Genomic DNA, 27,950 nt, shown 5'->3' with positions numbered 1-27,950 from the left:
CGTTGGAAATTGCTTCAGGAGTGGATGTCCCGGCAAACTCGCTCCAAAGTCAGTGTGTGCAATGCTCCAAGAGATTGCAAACCACCACCCCCCCCCCCCCAAATAAGCCCAAGGTCCGAGTGAGCACATGGGCCACAGGTGCCAGTGCAGCAGATGGGAGGGAAACAGTTAGCAGAGGTACTAAAAGCTTCAGGCACAAAGGAAGGCGAGGAAATGGAAGTTGCAGACAGGTTGCAGAGGTTCTAGAAACCGCAGCCAGCCAGAGGATGTCCTGGAGACCACAGGCAGGTTGCAGAGGTACTAGAAGCCGCAGGCAGCCAAGGAATTGGAAGCCACAGAGAGGTTGCAGACTTATTAGAAGCCACAAGGAGCCAGGGAATGTCTTGGAGACCACAGCCAAGTTGCATAGGTACTGGAAGCCACAGGCAGCTAAGGAACTGGAAGCCACAGATATGTTGCAGAGGTACTAGAAGCCACAGGCAGCCAGATGATGTCCTGGAGACCACAGGCAGGTTGCATAGGTACTGAAAGTCACAGCTGGACAGGTAGTTGAGAAACTGGACGCCACAGACAGGTTGCAGAGGTACCAGAAGCTGTAGGCAACCAGGGGATGTCCTGGAGACCACAGTCAGGTTACAGAAGTACTGGAAGCCACAAACAGGTTGCAGAGGCACTAGAAGCCGCAGTCAGAGATTATGTCCTGGAGACTACAGGTAGGCTGCATAGGTACTGGAAGCCCCAGGCAGGCAAACAGGTAGCTGAGGTACTAGAAGTCGCAGACAGCCAGGAGATGTCCTGGACACTGCACACAGGTAGCTGTGCACAGACAAACTAAACATCTTAATACCAAGACGTATGTGTGTTTTCTGGGAGGCCTTTTAGAAATGTAGGAAGCCCAACACATGGGAGCATGCCGGGCTACTTGGAAAGCTCAATGTGGAGCACCAGAAAGTTTAGCAGAACAGGATGAAGGGGCAGAGCAGAGTATAACAGCCTAAGGCTACATGCCCACGGGACAATGTACCCACGGATTTTGCCATGGAAAACCTGTGGATTTATCTGGATTTTCCAAATAAAGCCACAGGTTTTAGCAAGTACAGACACTCCCCATGCTATCCTTTGGGATTTGGGGACTGCTGTATCAATGCTGCGGTATATGCGGCTGCGGATGTCCCGCAACCGCACGTAACTGCATGTCAATTATTCATGCCGAAATATCTGCGGAATTCCCGCTCCTTCACTATGGAGATAGGGCGGGACGTCCGCAGGTATTTCTGCACTTGTCCCGCAGGTTTACCGCAACAAAAATGCTCGGGACCCGCAGCAATGGATAACTGCGGATTCCGAGGAGCAGCTGCGGGAAATATCCGCGGGTACATTGTCCCATGGGTGTATAGCTTTAGGCCACTTTTACACTATGTTCCTCTCCCCGTTCAGTGGTCACATATGGGCTTTCGGCTGGACCCTCCGCAAAAAGGGATTCGAATGTATGTGCCAACGGGGCCATTGGCTATAATGCTGCAGACTGAGTCACCGTATGCCCTGTTGTGCACTATTTTCGGGGGTACACGCTTACTGGAGGTGGACACCCGGACATAGTCTACTACGTCTTGCACTAATCATCGAGGTACGGCGCAGTATGCACTCGGCTTTAGTTACAGAATTTATTATACTGTGGTCTTGGCTCTAGCCGTGTCCTAAATTAGCCTTCCCGTGTGGTCAGGACTATCTCGCACCAATCTTCAAAATCCTCGCTCTTCAGGAGCCTAAAGTTGAATGAGGACTTTAATTAGGTGCTCGTCCGCCTCGTCTAAAATTAGCTGTAGAATAACAATATATTGTAAACAGCCGGTCTGCCAGCTTCTCCGCTTCCCAAAATTTTCACTTCTTCTTCTTTTTTTTTTTTTATTCAGGATGTCACTGTTTCGTGGTTACAGATCATCCTTCTTCTATGTTAGATACTTTTTCTCTGTGGATAGCACCCAAGGGGTTAAGCTACTCGTCGCGGGGCCGATGATGTCGGGTCAGGGGGGATGTCATGGGGTGACCCTTGTGCCCGGTTTCGTGACCCCGAGGTGTACAATAAAGGAGGAAGTGGTGGTAATGGGGGTTTGCTTTTGTGACGCCACCTGCGGTACACGGTCATGGATTAGCTGCCGCTGCTGTCGTCTTCCGGGGCGGATGGTAGAAGCAGCCGAGATGTTTTTGCTCCCCACAGGTGGAGCGGGGCCCGGGGAGGATGTGGGAGCAGTAATGGCGGTGCCGGCAAGAACAGGTGGGCACAATCTCTGCGGGTTCCAGGTGTTTTACTCGCAGTTCTTTAGGTAACCAAGTCACTGCCTCTGATGTACTGGCCACCACTATGATGGGACCCTGTCGATCCCGGATCCGTTGGAGGTCAGACCCGGTGCAGTGGTCGGTGGGCTCTTCCCGCTTGCGCCTGTTTGAAAATGGATCCCCGTGGCCTGAAGATACTTTAGGACCCCTGCTCTTGACTTGTTGTCTCCCGTCCCGTATGCAGGTGCCGTGGGTCCGCTGTGGGGCCTGACGTTGGTCTTGACTCTGGACCCTATGTAGCACTGTGCTCCGGGAACTGTAGTGGCCATAGAGACCTGCAATCCTCCTGTCCTGCAGATTCTGATGATCCAACCTGAAGTATGGGTTACCCTAGGGCTCTGCACCCTGGGCTGCGCTGGTCCCGAGGGAGCAATGAAGCTCTCTCCTCGGTGACCGTCTTTACACCTGTTTCCCACCAGAGCCACCGGTAAGACCGTCTGCTCCCTTCCTCTCCTGCTGGAGAACTCCTTAACTGTTGTGTTGGCTCCTAACTCCCCCTGTTGGCTGCTCCTCCCTGGGTCCCTGTCACTAGTGGGTGGCTGCACCCAATGTTTGGTGACTGCCTTAAAACCCGACCCTTGCCCGGTCCCCAGTGGGGAGGGCAACCTGGCTGTGTGTATTTGAAACCGGTACCGACCTCCTCCTGTATCCATGATGAGTACCACACCTTAAGTGAGTTGAAGTACCCTGTGGCAACTGAAGCCTCAGGGGCGCCACATGTACAATGAATTAACACTAATGAGCATAGTCTGCTCCTCCTTTTTCATACCTCTTTTGCCGCAGGGCCTCCTCTGCACTACATACATAGGCTGGCAGGGCATGATGGTCCTTGTAGTTTCACAACATTTTGCATCATATTGGATTGATATAGTGAAATTGACTTATTTTTCTTTCCTCCACAGCCTGTCTGTTCCGATACAACGTACTGTCCTTGATCTACCTGCTGTTCCTGCTCCTATTACCATGGTTCTGTGGTCCGACGGCGCACAGCATGAGAGGTAGCTATGCGGTTCTATGCACTAATGTCACTATAGGATGGAATATTCTACTTTTTGGTATGAGTGTGACGACAGACTTTTTCAATGTGTGTCGTGGGTTAAATTTCTTACAATTACCTCTTATAAGCTTTTCCAAAAGACTTTATTTATACTTAAGGGTGTTCAAAATGTTTTCTGTCAATCACTTGTTTTATGTCCATTAAGTGCAAATGTGTCCCAGCCGTGTGACGATGACAAGGATGCCTTTTGTCTAATGCCTGCCTGGAACCACAGACTCAGACTGGCTGTAATGGACAGGCTAGAGGGAAGTCGCTCACAAAGCAATACCCCGAAAATCCTGAAACCCTTTAACCCCCTATACAGGGATTTGGAATTACACAGGGCCCCGGAGATCACTACCTGTGGTAGGCTGCAGTCCGATGAGAGTAGAAGTCAGGCAGGGTCAAACCAGGAAAAGCAGAACAGGGACAGAATCAGGCAGGCAAGGATGTAATCAGAAAACTAGGCTGAGGTCAAATCCGGATCGGGCAGCGAGGTACAAAAACGGTAGGCAGGAGGGTAGTCCGAGAACAAGGCAGAGGTCAAAATACTTGAATCACAAAACAGCACGGGAACCAGGAATAAAGAACTATCTCTGGCAGGGACCAGCAGACAAGAGGGGGAATTAAAAGGGTGTGGTGACTTCCCATTGGTTGTAGCTGAATAGTGGTACCTTCAGCTGGAAGACACATGCCATCTTCAGTCAGCCAGTGGTACTGCAGGTCCCAGGCGAAGCCTGCACCCACCAGAGCCACTGTCCCCAACTCATCTCCTATCACCAGCGCTATCCACAGCGGGAACACGGCGCCGCCTGGTGATCGAAACAGAAGTCGCAGGAGCGGACTCCGGTGGGGACGTGACACTTTGCTTCTTACAATATGCAACTGTAAATGATAGTGGATGTGTACTGACTGCTATTATTTAAAGGGGTTGTCCACTACTTTTACATTGAGGATAGGTCATCAGTGTCTGATCAGCCAGGGTCCAACACCCGGCAACCCCACCGATCAGCTGTTCTCGGTGCTGGCAGTAAATTCTCAGTTCTGGAGCTGCTCCGTCTTGTGATCATTTTCGTGGCTGGGTACTGCACATCCGCCCCTCGTTCTAATCAATAGGAGGTGGATGTGCAGTACCTGGCCACAACCGCTATCAGACAACTGAGCATCGCCGGAATGGAGCATTTCTGGCTGCCGGCACTGACAACACCTGACTGGTGTAGGTGCAGGGTGTCAGATCCTGGTTGATCAAAATAGAGGAAGAAAGCTGATACACACAGGGATATTGTGGGTTTACATGTGCTATATGCTTATTTATTTACCATCTATTTATCTTTGCATGGGTATGGTTATATTGCATTGTATTCTTTGTATTTTTCTATGCCTGTATGGGTATATCCATTTTTAAATGTTTTTAATCATGTGGTGTTTATCAATAAAGGCATTATTGTTTATTGCTTGCAACAATCGGTGTGCATATGTTAGGTGTATGAGCTTTCCTCTTCCTCTTTTTTTGATTTTCTTTTCATACACAATATTGCACCCATATAGAGATAAATATATAAAAATATAGAGATAAATATATAAAAATATATATATATAAATATATATATAAATATATATATATATATATATGATAGAGATAGATAGAGATATAGAGAGAGATAGAGATAGAGATAGAGATATAGAGAGAGATAAAGATAGAGATATAGAGAGAGATAGAGATATAGAGAGAGATTGCCAATGTATGTAAAGTGCTATGGAATTAATAGCGCTATATAAATGAATAAAATTATTATTATTATTATTATAGATAGAGATAGAGATATAGAGAGAGATAGAGATATAGAGAGAGAGAGATAGAGATATAGAGAGAGATAGAGATATAGAGAGAGATAGAGATAGAGATATAGAGAGAGATAGAGATATAGAGAGAGATAGAGATATAGAGATATATATATATATATATATATATATATATATATATATATATATATATCTGTATATCTCTCTCTATATATAGATAGAGAGAGATATAATCTCTCTATATATATCTCTATATATCTCTCTAGAGAGAGAGCGAGAGAGAGATTATCTCTCTCTCTCTCTCTCTCTCTCTCTATATCTATATATCTCTAGAGAGAGAGAGCGATATATATATATATATATATATATATATATATATATATATATATATATATATATATATATATATATATATATATATATATATATATATATATATATATATATATAATAATATATATTAGAGGGAGATATATATATAGATGTATGTATATATAGATAGATAGGTAGATATAGATGTATTTATAGATAGGTAGATATAGATGTATTTATAGATAGGTAGATATAGATGTATGTATCTCTCTCTATATTATATATATATAATATATATATAGAGAGAGAGATAGATATATAATGATATATCTATATCAATTGAAGTTATGTGTGCGCTCTTGGTTCTATACTAGCAATATATCCTGGTGGATCAGACATTGATGACCTATCCTCCACATAAAGGTAGTGATCAGCCCCTGTAACAGGAGTATACATGAGATTGTCTGACTAATTCTGGACATGTTCTAACCACATTATTTATTTCAGTTTTGTTACTTTTTATTTTCCCCCTCCAAAATGATTCAGTTTCTTTCTAATTTCATTTATGCAAATTATGGGTCACATTAACAGTTAAAGTTCTGAAATGATTTTTCTTGGTATGAGGCTTTCCCTGCCCCCATTACAAAAAAAAAATCCATGGCATTTAAACAGGGGTGTGTAGACTTTTTATAGCCATGCTTTCTCCAGGACTTCAGGTCATTATATGTAATGCATACAGTAATGTGTTTTCAGCAATGCCACATAACAATGGAGCAATATTTGATATTAGTTTATTGAAATTTTACTGTTAGTCTGTGGTTTGTTTGTTTTTTTTTTTTGGTCTTTTCGTTTTGTCCCTTTCTTCCCCATCAGCTCTTGTTTCCTCTTTGAACAGTAGTAAAAGCTTTCCTGATGGCTTAGTTCTCTTTATAAACAAATGTGCATAAATCCCATCTGTTGACATGACTGCCCAAAAGAGGGAAAGCTTCAAGGGGTCGGTGGACAAGCTCTTAACAAGGTCAAGGCCTCCCTAATTCACACATTCTATTTTCGCGTATGAGTGCTATCCGTGGTGTCATTGGACAGTCTATGGGGCCCTTCTGTCAGTCATGTCCAACTTTGATCAGAGTCAGACCAAAATCGGTAATGCAAGTCAGTGAAAAACCCGGACCACACTCGGATGACGTCTGAGTGCATACCCATTTATCACGAGTTCTCAGAATGGAGAGGGTGGAGAATATTTTTATTTAGTATTATTATTATTATTATTATTATTATTATTATTGTTATTGTAATTTTTTTTCTATTATTATTTATTTGTAACAGTATTGTTTTATTATTTTTAATTTATTAAATTAATATTTTAATAAAGTTTATTAATTTTTATAATTATTTTTCAGTAGTCATAGTATTTATATATTTTTAATATTTTTTCTATTATTATATTAGTATTAATAATGTTTAATTTTTAATTTATTTTTGTTATAATTTTAATTAGTAGTTTTATTTATTTTAATAGTATTTTTATTAATTTTAATTTGTATATTTTTATTTTTTAATGTTAAATATAATTTAAAAATTAAAATTAAAAATAATATATAAAATAATTAAAAAAAAGTACTAGTACTACTAAATAGTATAAGTATAATAAAACTAAAATTAAAAATTAATAAAAATCATCACTAAAATAGTAAAATAATTATAAATATAAAATAACAAATAGTACTACTACAAAATAATAGAAGTATAATAAAAATAAAGTATAAAATAATACTTTTTTTTTATTTAATTATTTTTCTTTTTCCACATACAAGAAAATCAAATGATCAGAATAATCTTTCCGTTTTTCTCGTACATGAGAAGATCGGACATCTGAATGAGGCCTGTGCAGCATGAAATCCAAAAAAGTTACTATTCCTCCATCCGTGGTACCCTGTCTTGCGGTGACCACTGCAACCAATCCAATTGGATGCTATACGCTAGTGTGAGCGAATTTTTTACCAAGTTTGTTAAAGGAGTTTTCTCATCTTGTGTAGAGACCCCATTTCTCACACTAGTGGGACCCTAAATCTTGAGCCTGGCTCAATCCGAGAGAAACCTGAATGGAAAGGTGGCTGGGTTTGTGCGCCTCTCTCCACTGACGTCATAAGGGCAAAAAAGGGGGTTGTCACATGAGACCATTATAGAGTTTAGATAGTAGTATAGATGTGTGACGCCCTGGACTAGCCAGGTAGTCCCAGATAGCCCCATGCACTACACCCATCCCTAAATAAGGTGTCAGCAGCCAACCTAATAAACCCTGGTTACCTCCCTCTGGGTTTGATGTCCACACATGGGGCGGAGCCTGGCAGTTGGCCACTCCCCCTCAGGAGTTCACCTGCCCAGAGGCAGGAAAACACGTCAGATGAGATTAGTTGTGACAATGGAGAGGAGTAGTTGAGAGAGGAGTTAGGAGTAGAATATGTCTGTGCCCTAGATAGGCGCCCGTGCACTTTGACCAGGAGGCAGACGGTGGTGGGCGTCTGCAGGAACCGGGAAGACAGTCATGGTGAAACCGTAGGTAGCCGGGGCAGGTTAGTGGCCCGCCGGTACCGAACCGGGGAACCAGCTGGAAACTGGAGCACAGTGGGGATACTCAGACCCTGAAACGCGGTCCCGACTCTACCAGACCCCGTTAATTAATTGATTGAATCTGGACTCTAGGTCCTTTCCCACCCAAAGTCCCGAAAGAAGGCAACAGCCCACCGATTCCGGATAACGGCCACCGTCAAGGGCCAAAGATCCACCGGGCCAGCACTTGCGGACAACGGGGTCTCCCGACGTACACGCCGGGGAGCGGGACTCCCGTCGCTGAAGCGCGGTTGTCCAAAATCTACAAAAAGGTGCAGGAGAAGGCGGACACTACCAACCGTTTAGGGACCGAAGCGACCGGCTGCGGGCACAGACTATCCACCGTTTGGTTTACCAGAGACTCCCATGTGTTTGTCCGAGTGAGTACTACTGGGCCCACGGGCTGTGCACCGACACTGCACCACACCAACCGGGTCCTGGGACCACCATCCCCTTCCACCGTAGCGGTTAAAATCACAAGCTGCCCCCAACATCTCCCCCGGGGTGCCCAGTAACCAGCAGCGGTGGTGCCTACATTCACCACAACCCATGGGTGGTGTCACAAACTCTAAATCTAATCCAAAACCCACACTCGACACGCCAGCCCCCTTTACAGAGCGATGTGACCCCTGGTCTGGAGGCGCTCGAGCCACCGACACAGGAACCCGGATCCGAGCGGCTCGGCTGCGGCCGAGCGCGGGGCGGTACAGATGTCTGAAGGATTGTTAGTCTGCTCTCCATGACTTGGTGGGCTTGTGGGTATTCACAGCAGCCAATCTGAGGAGGCAGAGCTGCAGGAATAAAGGGGCAACAACGATGAAACAGGGGGTGTCTCCAACCACCTCAGATTATTGGAGACACTAAATGTAAATCTATCTATGGGAAATAAATCACCGGCGGTCCTCTGATGTCGGGTCGTTTTTGTGCTTCAATCAACAAATAACCTGGTGATGCAGTATGCTGGCTTTCAATTGTCTCTGCTCTGATAAGGCCACGTCCCATCGCTCCAGGAAGTGGGTCAGGACCCCATCATTCCGAGAAAGGTGGCGGGCTCAACTCCTGAATCTCTATTTCTGACCGATTATATGCCAGGAGCTGCACAAATAAAACATTTTGGGTATTTTTAGTTGTCTCACATGATGGTCACCACATGATATCACAAGACTTGTATGTGACGGCAGGAATACATTACAGCATAAAAAGTCTGGACACCCAAATCTCTGGAGCCCAAAGGTCTTTGGAAATTGTTGCCCCAGCTCTGACTGAAAACTGCAACTAACCTTGTGTTTTTCGTTTGTGTGTCGTGGTTTTTTTTTTGTTTTTTTTTGTTTTAAATGTGGTTGCAAAACTCCCCCACTCCTGTGTGTGCATATTTGTTATCTGACAGCAGCGGTCATATGGCATCTGAGGTCACGTGCAGATCCTCATCTGTAAGGAAGGAGCTGACGAGTGGCTGTCATCCCCTCGTGTGATGGACGGCTCCTCACTACCTTTTACATTTATATTTTACGCCAGTTTTTTATTGCTTCCTTTTTAATCTTTGCATTCTCTTTCAGTGTTCTAAATCTGTCTGTCTCCTCACTTGTCTGTGATCAGTCTGCTGCTTGTCTCTGTAAACCATTTCTTTGTTTTTCTGGTTTTTGTTTGTTCTTTCTCTTTTTCTCTCTGTCTCTCTCCCTGTCTGTGTGTTTCTTTTTCTGTCTTTCTCTGCTGCTCGCACTCTCTCTCTGTTGCTCGCGTTCTTTCTCTGTTGCTCGCGTTCTTTCTCTGTTGCTCGCGCTCTTTCTCTGTTGCTCGCGCTCTTTCTCTGTTGCTCGCGCTCTTTCTCTGTTGCTCGCGCTCTTTCTCTGTTGCTCGCGCTCTTTCTCTGTTGCTCGCGCTCTTTCTCTGTTGCTCGCGCTCTTTCTCTGTTGCTCGCGCTCTTTCTCTGTTGCTCGCGCTCTTTCTCTGTTGCTCGCGCTCTTTCTCTGTTGCTCGCGCTCTTTCTCTGTTGCTCGCGCTCTTTCTCTGTTGCTCGCGCTCTTTCTCTGTTGCTCGCGCTCTTTCTCTGTTGCTCGCGCTCTTTCTCTGTTGCTCGCGCTCTTTCTCTGTGTTGCTCGCGCTCTTTCTCTGTGTTGCTCGCGCTCTTTCTCTGTGTTGCTCGCGCTCTTTCTCTGTGTTGCTCGCGCTCTCTCTGTGTTGCTCGCGCTCTCTCTGTGTTGCTCGCGCTCTCTCTGTGTTGCTCGCGCTCTCTCTGTGTTGCTCGCGCTCTCTCTGTGTTGCTCGCGCTCTCTCTGTGTTGCTCGCGCTCTCTCTGTGTTGCTCGCGCTCTCTCTGTGTTGCTCGCGCTCTCTCTGTGTTGCTCGCGCTCTCTCTGTGTTGCTCGCGCTCTCTTTCTCTGTGTTGCTCGCGCTCTCTTTCTCTGTGTTGCTCGCGCTCTTTTTCTCTGTGTTGCTCGCGCTCTTTTTCTCTGTGTTGCTCGCGCTCTCTTTCTCTGTGTTGCTCGCGCTCTTTTTCTCTGTGTTGCTCGCGCTCTTTTTCTCTGTGTTGCTCGCGCTCTTTTTCTCTGTGTTGCTCGCGCTCTTTTTCTCTGTGTTGCTCGCGCTCTTTTTCTCTGTGTTGCTCGCGCTCTTTTTCTCTGTGTTGCTCGCGCTCTTTCTCGGGCTCTGGCGCTCTTTCTCGGGCATGTGTCTAGCCAACACCAATATCACAACCACAAAAGTGGGAAAACAAACCACATTGCTTAGGAACACCAACAACTATTATGCAACTACATAAAAATATTAAAAAAAAATATTCTCCCTGGAAGAAGCATTGTTAATGCGAAACGTGCGTTGGGTATGTGGGATGTCGTTGTATTTTGTTTTTTTTTTGCAGACTCCCTTTATAGATAAATCTTGTGCTACTATGGGACCTTCTTTATATGTATGTGATTTGTGATGTGACTTCTGTTTCACATATTGTGGACTCACGTGTGTCTTTTACGTTGATAGTTTTCTTTATATTGATGTTAAACGTGGTTACATGCATTACCACTTATATTGTGATGGTGTGATCTTGTGGGTGGTGTATGATTTTGTGTAGGTTCGTATTTTAAGCGTGGTGCTCTGTCCATTCTATGTATTATTCATCCTCTCTGCAGGGTTATTACCCCCTGCAGTGCTTCTGTCCCTAGGTGTGGGGGAGGGAGGCCTGGAATCCACCTAAAGTCTCTGCTTACCTGGGGGATTATTCAGTCTGGCTGAGAAGGGCAAGAGACAAGCAGGAAGATTCATCCTCTGGGGGAGAAACTGCAGCTACAGGCAGTACCCCAGAGAGCCGTTGAGAATCCCCGATTTCCCAGGAAAAGGACTGCTGGAGGATTATGACTGATCCCCGGGACATTTATCCCATTACTGGACTACTTTACCCTCTGTATGGTGGATTATTTTCATGGACGCTCTGATTTACTTGGAATAAGTATTTTTTAGATTGTTCAATCATCTCTCGCTCTATTGGTTGTGTGATGTCGGAGAAGGACCCCGTGAAATATATAGTTTTTGGTCCGGTTCTAATTAAATTATTTAATCATTAACACTGTATAGGGGTTTTGGCTAGATGTTCCCAATATTCAATCTACCCCTTTTTTTGGGGGAATCTATTCACAATATTTAAAATTTTTATACAGTTGCATAATAGTTGTTGGTGTTAAGCATTGTGTATGTATAGTATCTTGTAGCAGCCTTTTATATTATTAGTTCTCGGTGATGTTTTTATTGTTTCTGGTTTTAGGTGACATTTTTTAGCTATTCTTCCCCTGTCGTTCTGCCTACTCCCTATATACTGTCTCGCAGCCCTCTTCCCTCTCTCGCACTCCTCCTCTTCTGTCCTGTCTGCCAAGCTGCTTCTTCATATAACCCTTCCTTCTTGAATTCTTCTCGGTTTTCTTTCCCCGGTCCCGCAGCTTTTCTAGTTTATCTTGAGTAAATAGGGGCTTTTTATGTTTTCTGAGCTATGACCCTGTGTGATCTTCTCTGCTTCCGGGAGACGCTTCTTTGCTCCGCTCCGCACTTGCACTTGGCCCGCCGCGATCCCCAGAGGTTTAGCCCGATCTGATGATGAAAGTTGACTTTTTCTTTTCTTACACAGCCACAGTTTACTTTACAAATTCATACTCTGAGATATGCCGTGAAATTCAAGAGCAGTCCGGCCAATGGATCCCTTTGAGAACAGTTATCTCGCCCAACTACCCCGTACACGGGAATGTTCCTGTATAAAGGGGAGAGCAAAGAAAGCTCTTTTCTCTTGCAATTTTAACACCTGACCCTTTCATTACGCAACGGCCTGATTTTTATATTGGCAAAATCATGAAGGGTCCCCCCCTCCCCATGCATATTAATTGTTCACCGTTTTGGCCAACTTTACTCTGTGGATGGAGGTCGTAGTGATGAGCGGGCACTACCATGCTCGGGTGCTCAGTACTCGTAACTAGTGATGAGTGAGCACTACCATGCTCAGGTGCTCGGTACTCGTAACTAGTGATGAGCGGGCACTACCATGCTCGGGTGCTCAGTACTAGTAACTAGTGATGAGCGGGCACTACCATGCTCGGGTGCTCAGTACTCGTAACTAGTGATGAGCGGGCACTACCATGCTCGGGTGCTCAGTACTCGTAACTAGTGATGAGCGGGCACTACCATGCTCGGGTGCTCTGTACTAGTAACTAGTGATGAGCGGGCACTACCATGCTCTGGTGTTCTGTACTAGTAACTAGTGATGATCGGGCACTACCATGCTCGGGTGCTCAGTACTCGTAACTAGTGATGAGCGGGCACTACCATGCTTGGGTGCTCGTTACTAGTGATGAGCGGGCACTACCATGCTCAGCTGCTCAGTACTAGTAACGAGCGGGCACTACCATGCTCAGGTGCTCAGTACTGGTAACTGGTGATGAGCGGGCAATACCATGCTCAGGTGCTCAGTACTCGTAACTAGTAATGAGCAGGCACTACCATGCTCGGGTGCTCAGTACTCGTAACTAGTGATGAGTGGACACTACCATGCTCAGGTGCTCTGTACTAGTAACTAGTGATGAGCGGGCACTACTGTTGAGGAGAGCCATAAGATGAAATACTTAACCTCTGGACATAGAGCACTGTGAGAAGTGTGTTCAATTAAATCAATTCTCTATACATAAGCCAGTCACTCTTAAGAGGAAGCCAAGATGGCTCCCGATGACATCACAGACCAAACCATCAGCATGGATCCACCAGATGACGTCCCTCCCATCACCATGGTATCATCCACTGAAGTCAGACCCGCCCATCAACAGCAACACGGATATCCCCATTGGCTAGCCCATGAACTGTACCATTAAATGGGCATATCGGAATTTGTGTACGCCCCTAGCCTATATCAAGAGGACGCATGCTCTGTACTCGCTCTGTTCGGTGCCATTTTTACTGTGACTAAGAAGAGATTTCATATCCGACTGTGTCTGGTGTGAATTCTTTTACGCATGCACTTGGTCCATACCAATTCGGCCAGGCAGTAAGCAACTAGTGATCTCTGGTTAAGAGTTCACCTTAAAATTATTGGCGCCCAACGTGGGGCCAGTAATATGGTGTATATATAATGATATTTTTTTTTTCCAGTTTTGGTACTTTATGTCCAAATGTGTCCGGACCTAGCAAATCTTTTTCAGTTTGCTACAATGTTTCGGTGTAGGTAAAAAAAACAGCTATCAGCACATGAGAGTAACTTCTACTTAGCTGCTTGGATGACTATTGTTTGCTGTACTATTGCATGTTAGTGTGACCTCCGTTATGTATTGGGTAGGGGGTGCATTTATTATTTTTGCTCCATAGAGAATTTTTCATGACGCATACCGGTTGCGGCAGCCCATTGTCGCCATGAAGCCGTAACCCTAAATTATACGATGAATGCACTTTATGTACAGAAGACCAAACTTTTTAGTGACTGATTTAGAAGGATCAGATGACGCCGTATTAACAATATCACAGTATTCGTCAGGGATGAGCAGCGGTAGCGGATATTAGAGCCTGACGCTCTGCATCAATCCCGTCTGTCAATGCATAGCGTGTCTAATGGCACTGTCTAATAGCCACAATTGGCTACAATAGGACACTTATGATATTTCTCTTTTATCAGTCCCCCGTTTCTGCGATCTGGTACAATGAGGTCCTTCTGACACTTCCACGCCTGATTTTTACGCCATTCTTTGCTGCCATTGTCACTTGTTTTCTTCATTTCTGTGAATTGACGGCTTGGGGGATGCGCTTAGCCTCTGTCCAGGAGAAGGTATTCACTAGATACAGGGTTTTTTCGCTAATCTTTTCTTATTTCGCTTTCACCCAAGCTTGGATCCATTTCACCCAGCCGTATGCAGAGGTCTCTGGACCCATCCTGTAAATAAATGGGGGACGATGGAAATGGCTGATATATACCGGATTGATGAATAGGGGGTGTAGGGGGCACTTGCATGGACTGTAGGTAACACTGTGACTTCTGCTGGCTGCTAAACGTTACTGCACCAAAGGGTTGTCCACTTTTTTAGAGACCGTATTTTTGGCTAAAATGTAAATAAATTGTAATCTGGTTTGCACTATTTGCCTTCTACAGCCTCTTGTTGCACGTTCCATTGCAGAATGAGTTAACTGAGAACCCATCAGTGAACTCGTTCTGATGGTCCAGTGGGAGAGCTCCTAAATGTATTTTTTTTTTTTTAAGATTTATTGTGTCGCCCAGGGCTATGGGGTATTCGGTCCCGAGCCGTATCTATATGGGGATGCTGTGTCACGGTTGTATAATGGCCGATGCCCGGTTCTGTGACCCCGGGGACGCTTTTTAAAAGGGGTTATATACAGGGAATGAAAGAGTTTGTATTTTGAACCCACTTGCGGGTTGCGGTTGTGGTGATGGAACCGCCACTGCACAGTCTATTACCTCTGGGGCTGATGGTGATGGCAGCCTGGATGGTAGGCCCTCCGCAAGTAGGGCCGGGCCCCAGGGAGTGAATGGAAGGGGTCTATTGCAGAAAGAAGGGAGACCACACGGTGGGGATGCAGTGCAACTTCTGTTTACCCACAGTGCTGTTGAGCTGTGGCCCTGAGGACGGCCGGTTCAGATCCCTGGTCCCTTTTTGTCCCAGTGCCGGTGTGGTGACCTGGTAGTCTCTTTCCCCGGCACCTCTCACTTGTGGTTGGGACCCCGTAACCTGGAGCGTTCGTGGGTCCCTTACTGTCTGTCAACAGTCTCTCGTCTGTACGTCGGGCAGTGTGAAGCCTGTAGGGTCGGTGTTCTGTTCTGGTCCCTGGCTCAATCTCTACACAGGTCCCCTCACTGTTCAGGTATTTTGTCAGGTTGCCTGAAGCTGTCGCCTGACCTAGGGCCCTGTGCCCCGTCGGTGCTCTGGTTCCAGAGGTACCTCGTCGTATCCTCCCTGGCAACTCCTCCTTCACCACCTCGGTCACTGCTTCATGACCCCGTCTGGAGACACGTCTATCCCCTTCAACTGTCACTACCGAACTCCACTGTCTGACTGTTTGTCCCCTCCCACCGGGTTGCCGTCTAGTGGACTGGACTGGCTCTGCCTCTGGGTGGCCATCCATTGGGTCCCGGACTAGTCAGTCACCCCTAATGGGGAGAGGGAAACTGGGTAATGTTATGTGTTTAGGTAGTACCGGCACTGGTCTTCCAGGTCCCTGGGAGTAGGCCCTGCATCTTGGTCAGGGGATAGGCCCTGCATCTTGGTCAGGGGGTAGGTCCAGCATCTTGGTCAGGGGGTAGGCCCTGCATCTTGGTCAGGGGGTAGGCCCTGCATCTTGGTCAGGGGGTAGGCCCTGCATCTTGGTCAGGGGGTAGGCCCTGCATCTTGGTCAGGATGCAGTACCTAGTAGTGCCCTGAGGGGTTCAGGGGTGCTACATTAGTATGGTAACAATTCTATCACCCTGGGTATATACAGCAGCAGTAAGTGATTTGCAGTGACCGCCCAATGATCTGTGAGAATATAGGGGTCCTTTTAATGATTGATCCATACCTGATGTTTTGTAGATATACGGTTCTTCACTTTTCCAGACCTTTTTTTTTTTTTTTTTTGAGCAAATTCTTTGTAGGAACAATTCCTTTTTCACTTCTCGTTCTGGAGAAACGTTACTTACTGACACTTGGCGTTGTGTATGGTACGCTTTGTTCTCTGTCATATCATAGTTTTGGGTGAGGGCGGTTTGGCCGTGTGTTGAGTGGCGACTTTTTATTTTTTTGGAAACTGATTTGCATTTATTCTTTGCATATCTGATTGGTTTCGTTCAGCCTCGGTAGTTCTGCACAATGCAGAATATTAATGAGGTTATTACAGACGACGCGGTCTTCCGAATATCGATATCAGAAAGTCTTTATATTGGCTGCAGGAGCAATCGGGGTTTACAGCAGAGTGAAGTTCAACTAATTATCTATCTATCTATCCATCCCTCTATCCATCCCTCTATCCATCCCTCTATCCATCCCTCTATCCATCCCTCTATCCCTCCCTCTATCCATCCCTCTATCCATCCCTCTATCCATCCCTCTATCCATCCCTCTATCCATCCCTCTATCCATCCCTCTATCTATCCATCCATCTATCCCTCTATCTATCCATCCATCTATCCCTCTATCTATCCCTCTATCTATCTATCCCTCTATCTATCTATCCCTCTATCTATCTATCCCTCTATCTATCTATCCCTCTATCTATCTATCTATCTATCTATCTATCTATCTATCTATCCCTCCCTCTATCCCTCCCTCTATCCCTCCCTCTATCCCTCCCTCTATCCCTCCCTCTATCCCTCCCTCTATCCCTCCCTCTATCCCTCCCTCTATCCCTCCCTCTATCCCTCCCTCTATCCCTCCCTCTATCCCTCCCTCTATCCCTCCCTCTATCCCTCCCTCTATCCCTCCCTCTATCCATCCCTCTATCCATCCCTCTATCCATCCCTCTATCCCTCCCTCTATCCCTCCCTCTATCCATCCCTCTATCCCTCCCTCTATCCCTCCCTCTATCCCTCCCTCTATCCCTCCCTCTATCCCTCCCTCTATCCCTCCCTCTATCCCTCCCTCTATCCCTCCCTCTATCCCTCCCTCTATCCCTCCCTCTATCCCTCCCTCTATCCATCCCTCTATCCCTCCCTCTATCCCTCCCTCTATCCCTCCCTCTATCCCTCCCTCTATCCCTCCCTCTATCCATCCCTCTATCCCTCTATCTATCCCTCTATCTATCCCTCTATCTATCCCTCTATCTATCCCTCTATCTATCCCTCTATCTATCCCTCTATCTATCCCTCTATCTATCCCTCTATCTATCCCTCTATCTATCCCTCTATCTATCCCTCTATCTATCCCTCTATCTATCCCTCTATCTATCCCTCTATCTATCCCTCTATCTATCCCTCTATCTATCCCTCTATCCATCCCTCTATCCATCCCTCTATCCATCCCTCTATCCATCCCTCTATCCATCCCTCTATCCATCCCTCTATCCATCCCTCTATCCATCCCTCTATCCATCCCTCTATCCATCCCTCTATCCATCCCTCTATCCATCCCTCTATCCATCCCTCTATCCATCCCTCTATCCATCCCTCTATCCATCCCTCTATCCATCCCTCTATCCATCCCTCTATCCATCCCTCTATCCATCCCTCTATCCATCCCTCTATCCATCCCTCTATCCATCCCTCTATCCATCCCTCTATCCCTCTATCTATCCCTCTATCTATCCCTCTATCTATCCCTCTATCCATCCCTCTATCCATCCCTCTATCTATCCCTCTATCTATCCCTCTATCTATCCCTCTATCTATCCCTCTATCTATCCCTCTATCTATCCCTCTATCTATCCCTCTATCTATCCCTCTATCTATCCCTCTATCTATCCCTCTATCTATCTATCCCTCTATCTATCTATCCCTCTATCTATCTATCTATCTATCTATCCCTCTATCTATCTATCTATCTATCTATCTATCCCTCTATCTATCTATCTATCTATCCCTCCCTCTATCCCTCCCTCTATCCCTCCCTCTATCCCTCCCTCTATCCCTCCCTCTATCCCTCCCTCTATCCATCCCTCTATCCATCCGCCTGTTATTGATTTCAAGAGGAGGCAGATGTGTAGTACCCGTCCGCAACCGCTGTCGGTTGATGGGGCAGCTCCGGAACTCAGTTTCCGGACACCTGTTACCGCCGTCACCAAGGAAAGCTGGGCGTCTGACCCCAGCCAATCAGACATTGATTACCCATCCTAAGGATAGACAATCACTTGTAAAACAGAGAGAGAGGGGAGCCAGCACGATCTGAAATTGGCATGCATCATATAAAAAGTGCAAATTCACAGATTTATTCCAACTGTACTGTAATATAAATGAGATTTTTAGCAAATAATTGATCAATTCTTTGAGCCACCCCTGCCAACGTCACGGCAAATCTCAATAGGGGGGTCCTACTCTATATTCTGTATTTCATGTGCCATGCGGCCTCCTAGATAAAGTTAAAAGCAGAACCATAATGGAGCACACATACCTGCAACCTGTATATAGCCGCTTCTATGTTGCAAAAGAGGCAATTGTGGATAGAGACCAGCCCAGGTCCCAGCATGTGGAGCAAGCTCTGCACCATACCAGGACTATATCACAACTGATCCTCCCAGTGCCAGACAGCAACCATTGATAAAGGCGGACCAGATCCAAGATGGTGCCTAATTAGCATTGCCTGTGGAAAGGGTGAGGCAACTGAATGTGAACAGCTACCAACAGGAGGAATACATAGCAAACCAAAATCAGGCGTGCATAGCATGGTGGTGACCAGCCACCAGAATTTGTAGCATAACTACAACCAAACAGAGAGAGAGGGGAGCCAGCACGATCTGAAAATGGCATGACTGACCATCACCATGCTATGCACGCCTGATTTTGGTTTGCAATGTATTCCTCCTGTTGGTAGCTGTTCACATTCAGTTGCCTCACCCCTTTCCACAGGCAATGCTAATTAGGCACCATCTTGGATCTGGTCCGCCTTTATCAATGGTTGCTGTTTGGCACTGGGAGGATCAGTTGTGATATAGTCCTGGTATGGTGCAGAGCTTGCTCCACATGCTGGGACCTGGGCTGGTCTCTATCCACAAGTGCCTTTTTTGCAACATAGAAGCGGTTATATACAGGTTACAGGTATGTGTGCTCCATTATGGTTCTGCTTTTAACTTTATCTAGGAGGCCGCATGGCACATAAAATACGTAATATAGGTTAGGACCCCCCTATTGAGATTTGCCGTGACGTTGGCAGGGGTGGCTCAAAGAATTGATAAATTTGCTAAAAATCTCATTTTTTTTTTTTATAGTACAGTTGGAATAAATCTGTGAATTTTCACTTTTTATATGATGCATGTCAATTTCAGATCGTGCTGGCTCCTTTTTCTCTAATCACTTGTAAAAGTAGTGGACAACCCCTTTTAAAGGTCAGGTCGGGGACCATAGGCAAAGACGACATTAGTCCTGGGAAGAGCCGGCCAGGACCAGAGGTGAAAGGTACACATATAATACGCACGCACGCATACATACATACATACATACATACATACATACATACATACATACATACACACACACACACACACACACACACACACACACACACACACACACACACACTTTTTGCAAAGCCATTCTGACACTCCTTTCTCTGATTTGAGAAGACTGGTGTTCTTACTTTGAAAGAAAAAAAATAAAATAAAATCTTTATTTTTATATAGCGCTAACATATTCCACAGCGCTTTACATACATTGCCAACTCTGTCCCCATTGGGGCTCACAATCTAAATTCCCTATCTGTATGTCTTTGGAGTGTAGGAGGAAACCCACGCAAACATGGGGAGAACATACAAACTCCTTTCAGATGGTGTCCTTGGTGGGATTCGAACCCAGGACCCCAGCGCTGCAAGGCTGTAGTGCTAACCACTGAGCCACCGTGCAGTGCTAACCACTTGGCCACCGTGCTGCCCATCTCTAATCCGATGAGACTGGTGTACTTGCTCTGAAAACCCATATTGATTAGATATAACAGTTAAGTTAGGATACTGTTGTGACATTATAAAAGCAAAATGATGTGAAAGGCACAATGTAAATGGACACCCTTGGAGTGTAATACTGTATGGATTTTTATTGTGTTGATTGGCATCAAATAAAGTTTAAGGGGGAAAAAAAAAAGAAAATCCATCTCTGATCCCATAACACTGGTGTACTTACTTTGAAAATCCATCTCTAACCAATAATACTGGTGTACTTACTTTGAAAATCCATCTCTGATCCCATAACACTGGTGTACTTACTTTGAAAATCCATCTCTGATCCCCATAACACTGGTGTACTTACATTGAAAATCCATCTCTGATCCCATAACACTGGTGTACTTACATTGAAAATCCATCTCTGATCCCATAACACTGGTGTACTTACTTTGAAAATCCATCTCTGATCCCCATAACACTGGTGTACTTACTTTGAAAATCCATCTCTGATCCCCATAACACTGGTGTACTTACATTGAAAATCCATCTCTGATCCCATAACACTGGTGTACTTACTTTGAAAATCCATCTCTGATCCCATAACACTGGTGTACTTACATTGAAAATCCATCTCTGATCCCATAACACTGGTGTACTTACATTGAAAATCCATCTCTGATCCCCATAACACTGGTGTACTTACATTGAAAATCCATCTCTGATCCCCATAACACTGGTGTACTTACTTTGAAAATCCATCTCTGATCCCATAACACTGGTGTACTTACTTTGAAAATCCATCTCTGATCCGATCACACTGGTGTACTTACTCTGAAAATCCATCTCTGATCCCATAACACTGGTGTACTTACTTTGAAAATCCATCTCTGATCCCATAACACTGGTGTACTTACATTGAAAATCCATCTCTGATCCCCATAACACTGGTGTACTTACTTTGAAAATCCATCTCTGATCCCATAACACTGGTGTACTTACTTTGAAAATCCATCTCTGATCCGATCACACTGGTGTACTTACTCTGAAAATCCATCTCTGATCCCATAACACTGGTGTACTTACTTTGAAAATCCATCTCTGATCCCATAACACTGGTGTACTTACATTGAAAATCCATCTCTGATCCCCATAACACTGGTGTACTTACTCTGAAAATCCATCTCTGATCCCATAACACTGGTGTACTTACTTTGAAAATCCATCTCTGATCCGAAAAAACTAGTGTAATTACTTTGAAAATCCATCTCTGATCTGAAGAGACTGGTGTATATACTCTGAGAATCCATCTCTGATCTGAAGAGACTGGTGTATATACTCTGAGAATCCATCTCTGATCCGATCACACTGGTGTACTTACTTTGAAAATCCATCTAATGTATGCAGTTAGTATTGTGAAGTCATATGCACAGTTCGGCTATGTGCGCACGCTGCGATTTAGTGTGACCACAAAGATGCAGTGTTTTTGTGCGTCTTTGGCTACTAAAAACCGCATCCGCGGTAAAAAAATGCATTAAAAAAAACGCATGCGTTTTTACGTGTTTTTTCCTGAGATATTGTTGCTGTGTTTTTTCCAATGCATTGCATGGGTGAAAACGCTGGCAAAAACGCAGAAAGAATTGACATGTTGCATGTTTCTGGTCACCACACTGTACGGACAGCAAAAAATGAAAATTCATAGACTTTGCTGGAGTCATGCAGGTTTTAGACCAAAAAACGCACCCAAAAAACGCACCGTGCGCACATAGCCTTAAGGCATTTTCTAAGTGATTGTGGGTTTCTCTTAAGGACCCCCTCTGCGGCTTGGATCCCCCTCTAGGAGCCAGGTGACATAGCTCATCTTTCGGGGTCCATGTTCCGATATTGTAGAAGTCAGACAATTTTTGCAACCAGATATCCCAAGGAGTGAATGACTTATTCCAAAGACATACAGATAGGGACCTTAGATTGTGAGCCCCAATGGGGACAGTGCTGCCAATGTATGTAAAGCGCTGTGGAATTAATAGCGCTATATAAATGAATATAAATTATAAATTATCTGCAAGAACCGTGCAGTGCAGGTCTGTCCGTGCTGATACAAGACCCCATTGACGTGCTAAGAGGTATGACATTTGGGTGGGTGCGGTGACCCCCTTCATATTAACACCACTTATTCTATCTTGGGTAGCTATGCAATAGGCGTTGCATCATTTTGGGGGGGGGGGGTGTGTTGTCGGCAGCTGAAATATTAATATAATATATATTTAATATATATATATATATATATATATATATATATATATATATATATATATATATATATATATATATATATATATATATATATATATATATATATATATATATATATATATATATAAAATATATATATATATATATATAAAAATATTAATTCTGGGAGCCGTCAGCGCAACCCTGCCATAGGCTGCAGCCTCTATCCTTAAAATCCTAATAAATGTATTGGAGGGGGGCAGCGGTGGCCTCGCACACGTCCTGCCATCTGCTATTGACCTGACAGTCACTTGCTTCCTCCCCGCTGGGATTTTGGCCTCAGTCGTGTGTAACTTGATGAGCGGTTGGATCACATCTCCGGGGGGCTTTAAGTCCGGACCCCTTTCTGCCTCCTCTAAAAAGAAGAGGATTTGTGTGTGATGACAGTCTTCGTCTATCCGTTGCCCGGAGACGCTGATCCCTCGCTATCGGGCACTTCTAAAAACGAGCGCGTCTTAATATTATGCTCATGAAATCGGAGACGGAAAAGTATATTTGCCCAAACGCCGTGGACATCTGTCAATAACATTAGGAGGATTTGCAAAGAAAGAAAGGAAGAAAGTGCATTTGTGTTTTAAGAAAACCATAATTTAAAGTGGCCTAAACAGAGCTTTCTTTCCACGTAGAAAATCCACACCAAATATTCCCACCCTTAAAATGGGCTCCTTACTCCATCCAAGGGATGAATGCTTCATCATTAGGCTATGTGTCCACGGTAGAATGTACCTGCGGACTTTTCTGCCTGAAAATCCGCAACTTTTGCGGCAAATCCGCACCCGCGGATTTGCCGCGGATTTTGATGCGGATTTTTTTTTTTTTTTTTTCCCATTCTATACCCAAATCCGCACCAAAATCCGCAACAAACAATTGACATGCTGCAGATTTTTCCGCATCAAAATCCGCGGCAAATCCGCAGCGGAAAAATCCGCAGCATGGACACAGCATTTCCAAAATGCCATTGAAATGGCTTGGAAGTGCCGCTGCTGCAGATTTTCGGCAAATCCGCGGTAAATCCGCGGCAAAATCCGCGGTAAATCCGCAGCGTGGGCACATAGGGTGCGAGATAAATCTTAATGCTAAGGCTATCACCTTGGTATAAGGGTTCTTCTCAGCTTCATAGATGAATATTATCCACTTTTGCAATTTTACAGCTTCTTCAAATTTGCAGCCGTTCTTGAGATATTCACACTTTTTCTTCTTTGGTGTAAAGCTTGTTGCCTAGGAGACTGAGCACCGCTGCTGTCTAGCTTATAAGTGCCGTGCTGAAGGTTGTCGAGATTGGGAGATAACATCTCTTTCCAGCCTTCAAAACTGCGTTTCCAAGCTCAGTAGAAAAGAGCTTGTAAGCACTGTGCATGTTCTGCTGTCTAGCCGCAGTGGTCTGTCTCCAAGGCTACAAGCTGTACACAAAAGAAAAGAGTAGCTGAAAATTTTAAACAATGCATAGTATCTCTAAATACAATCAGACAAGGCCGGTATATAAAGATGGGGAATATTCTCTTTAAGGAGAATATGCCAGCGGCTGTCAGTTGTCAGGGTGGGGGAAAAAAACATTTTATCTCAATGTGTAAAAGTTGTACAAATTTATTTATTTATTTATTTATTTATTTATTTTTTTTTACAGGTCGCACAATTGTCTACCTGATTATTATGATCAGATCCAATCAGTCAGTATCTACCATTTAATCCTTTTTTAAAGGGTTATTCCCATCTCCTGTCCCAATAACTAGTAGGTGCAATAAAAATATTAGCAAATATATCCAATTGAAAATGTAGTATAGTTCTCCTGATTAGCTATGTCTCTTACTTCATGTGCAGGGCATTGCAGGAACTTTAGTTATCCATGGTTATTGTCATGAGCAACTAATTGTGACTGTTTGGTCATAACTATGGCCACTTACAATCCTTCAATGCCCTGCACATGAAGTAAAAGACATGGTTAGTCAGAAGAACTGTACTACATTGTTAATTGGAGGTTATTATTATTATTATTATTATTATTATTATTATTATTATTAATATTTATTCCTTTGTCTCTAACCTCATGTGCAGGGCATTGCAGAACCTTAGGTATCCATGCTTACAACCACCAGCAACTAAATGTCACTATATGCATGGTCATAACCATGGATACCTAAGGTCCTGCAATGTAAGAGACATAGGAATAATAATTAGGAATAATATGATAATTATTATTATTCCTACATCCCATACCTTACGTGCTGGGCATTGCAGGATCTTCGTTGCTCGTCGTCATAAACGTTGATACCTATCTGTCACTACATGTGTGGTTGTAACCATGGATACCTAAGGTCCTTCAATGCCCTGCACATGAGGTAAGAGACCTAGTGAGTCTGAAGAACTATAATACATTTCTAATTGGACGTATTTGCTAATTAATAATTCATTATTATTTATACCTATGTCTCTTACTTCATGTGTAGAGCATTGCAGGACCTAAGATATCTATGCATACAATCACCAGCAACTAAATGTTACTATATGCGTGGCCATAACCATGGATACCTAAGGTCCTGCAATGCCCTGCACATGAGGTAAGAGAAATAGAAATGTAGTATAGTTCTCCTGATTACCTATAAGGTGTTTTTTTTTTATTTATTTTTTATTATTATTATTATTATTATTAATAATAATAATAATATTATACCTACTACATATTAGGATATTGGAGATGGGAATACTTTTGCTATCCGGAGCTGTTGCTGGGCCGCATTTTCAGCTGTCTGGACACAATATGTCCAGACAGCTGACAGCCGTGGTCCCACAAAGCTTCTCATAGCCAGATCAGACACTCCATACTTTGCACTGACGAGGGGCAAGCACCCCGAAACACCGTGTCTGCAAATTGGGATTCTGATCTGGCATATATATCCTAAGTTATATTGAAAGGATTGTTAAAAATCCACATTTAACTTTTAGGATCGCTACTTCCAATAGGTGGCGCTGCGCTAGAGTTTGTCTCCTGTCCTGGAGAGAAAATTTGGACACAATATGGACATTCTGGAATTAGGAAACTTACAATTATCTGATTAGAAAACCCCTTTAAAATACTGTGTGAAGCGGTCTGTGTAAAGTATGGACCATGATGATCTGAGCTTGCTTAGGGTCTCCTTGATCTAGACTCGTAGCCATTCATGTGTCTGCTTAGTTTTCTGTGGCTGGTCCGAACATCTTGGGCCAAATTCAGACATCTGGGATCCGTGTACAGTATGGACAACAATGATCTGGACCAATTGTAAGTCTCCAGGACCGAAATCAACAGACCTATAGCCATACATGAGGCTCTTGAGTTTAGGTCAGAAGATCTGCGACCAGTGTGGACATCTTGGCCCAAATTCAAGGTCCATACGTTATACAAATCCTGGATATCTGATCATCTGGACCGGCCTAGGGTTTCCTGGTCAGAAATCAACAGATTCATAGCCATACATGAGACTGCTGAGTTTGGATCAGAAGATCTGCGGTCAGTCCAGACATCATGGGCCAAATATAGACATCTGGGACTCGTGGAAATTTCGGACAATGATGATCTAGACCGCCCATCAATCTCCAGAACCGAAATAAAGAGCCTGATATCCATACACGAGGACGTTGAGTTTGGGTTAGAAGGTGTGGACATCACGGCCCAAAAATTAGACATGGTCTAAATACGGACAAAGATTTGTGAACAAATAAGGGACATTCCTCCATCATCCGGTATGAGTGAAGACTGCCTCGGAGGACCCCACACATTGTATTATCAATGGCAGCAGTGTAATACCTCATTTCTCCTGTGGGAGTGCTGTGATGGGAAGGAGCACTTGATAAATCGCGATCATGGTGCCTAATGATCTTATTTACTAAAAGAGCTTAAATAGACAACCCCTTTAACTAGTTCTTCTGGTTCTAGGGCCCATCCTTCTGATGTTAGACATCCTGCATGTTAATAACCGGCATTAATATTCAGCTCTGATCCTGAATCCGCAGCTGACGCCTCTCTAGGTTGCCTTTCCCTGAGATAGTAAATACCTTGCTGCCCCGTATTTACTGTGGCACCATGGAACTGTCATCACCCGCAGGTTCCCTTTACAGCTCTCAACCCAAAGTACTGACTGGGGTTTTCTGCTTTTATGTGGCCCCCGGAAACCCGGCTTTAAATTCCAGCTGACACCAGGACTCCGCACCTCTGGCCTCAGTAAATACGTCAGCGAGAGCCACGCTGGGGCTCAGGCTGGTAGGACGCGCTGGCAACATGTCTACGCTTTTACGGCTACGAGGTGTGCATTACTGTCACATTATATTTGGCGACCTTAGTTTATAACCATTTTACTATTTTAAAACCTTTCCTGGCATGTTAGGAGTCGGCAGCCATAATTCTTCTAGTAGGGCTGATAATTTACTACTGTACTTGGTGGCTATGCTTAGTATTCAACGGAAATGCAAACAAAAGGATACAGCAGCCTCTGTAAGCACCAAGACATATGCAAACATGGAATATCTGCATAATGCTATATAGAATTTATTTCTTTTCATAGAGTTGGGCAAATCATTGAGCCCATCACCATGCCAAGGTGACTTTTCTTGGATGGGAACCAATGCTAGTGTCGTGGCTCTACTGGATTAAATCATGTGAGGCCATCAACAACAGCAAGGTGACCTTTCTTTGATGGGACCCAATCCTAGTGTCATGCCTCTCCTGCACTAAATCATTGAGCCCATCAACCATGGCAAGGTGACCTTTCTTTGATGGGACCTTATCCTAGTGTCATGCCTCTACTGGATTAAATCCTGTGAGGCCATCACCACGGCAAGGTGACCTTTCTTTGATGGGACCCAATCCTAATGTCATTCCTCTCCTGGACTAAATCCTGTGAGCCCATCAACCACGGCAAGGTGACATTTCTTTGATGGGACCTTATCCTAGTGTCTTGCTTCTCATTGAAACATTGGATATCTGAATAGGCCATAACACCTAAAGGGGTTATCCTCTTTTAGGAAACTTCCTAAACGTTCCCTCCACAGCCCCGGCGCTGGCTCCGTTGCTGCCTCAGTTTCTACTGTTCCTTAGTTATTTGTAAATAAAGCAGTTTTCCATTACTCTTCACTGATTTTGCCAACATGCAATTAATGTGCATTACAGTTGTTCTCATTGGGATATGAACCAGTCTCCACATTGTCTATATTTTTTGCTTCCTGTGGTTAAATCCCAAGCGCCATGTTAATTTCTCACACATTTAGTTGTAAATGTTGCGTCCTGTGAAATGTTTGCATGCTTTTGCATTAGAGACCCTTTTTATACTGTAGAATGAACATTTTAACCCTTTCCATCTGTTGATAGATTGCACAAGCATGTCTTTAGTTTGTATATGTATGTACTGTGTATGTGTATGTACTATGTGTGTGTGTGTGTGTGTACTGTGTATGTAGTTTGTGTGTGTGTGTATGTACTGTTTGTATGTACTGTGTATGTAGTTTGTTTGTGTGTGTGTGTATGCATGCATGCATGCATGTAGCATGTGTGTGTGTGTGTGTGTGTATATACA

General features: G+C 44.3%; 1 protein-coding gene across 3 annotated transcripts in view; it reads left to right on the top strand.

Moving 5' to 3' along the window:
• Positions 1-27,950, top strand: part of PIEZO1 (piezo type mechanosensitive ion channel component 1 (Er blood group)) — a 240,675-nt gene that overhangs the window by 80,681 nt on the left and 132,044 nt on the right. For all 3 annotated transcript variants that reach the window (XM_075325894.1, XM_075325893.1, XM_075325892.1), the window contains exon 2: positions 3,240-3,335. In XM_075325894.1, coding sequence (XP_075182009.1) covers positions 3,240-3,335 — 96 coding nt within the window. The remainder of the gene's footprint in view (positions 1-3,239; positions 3,336-27,950) is intronic.

This window comes from Anomaloglossus baeobatrachus, chromosome 10 (assembly GCF_048569485.1).
Source record: "Anomaloglossus baeobatrachus isolate aAnoBae1 chromosome 10, aAnoBae1.hap1, whole genome shotgun sequence".
NCBI classification, from domain to species: domain Eukaryota; kingdom Metazoa; phylum Chordata; class Amphibia; order Anura; family Aromobatidae; genus Anomaloglossus; species Anomaloglossus baeobatrachus.
Note: the sequence above shows the minus strand (reverse complement) of the source record. Positions and strands in the feature narration are given on the sequence as shown.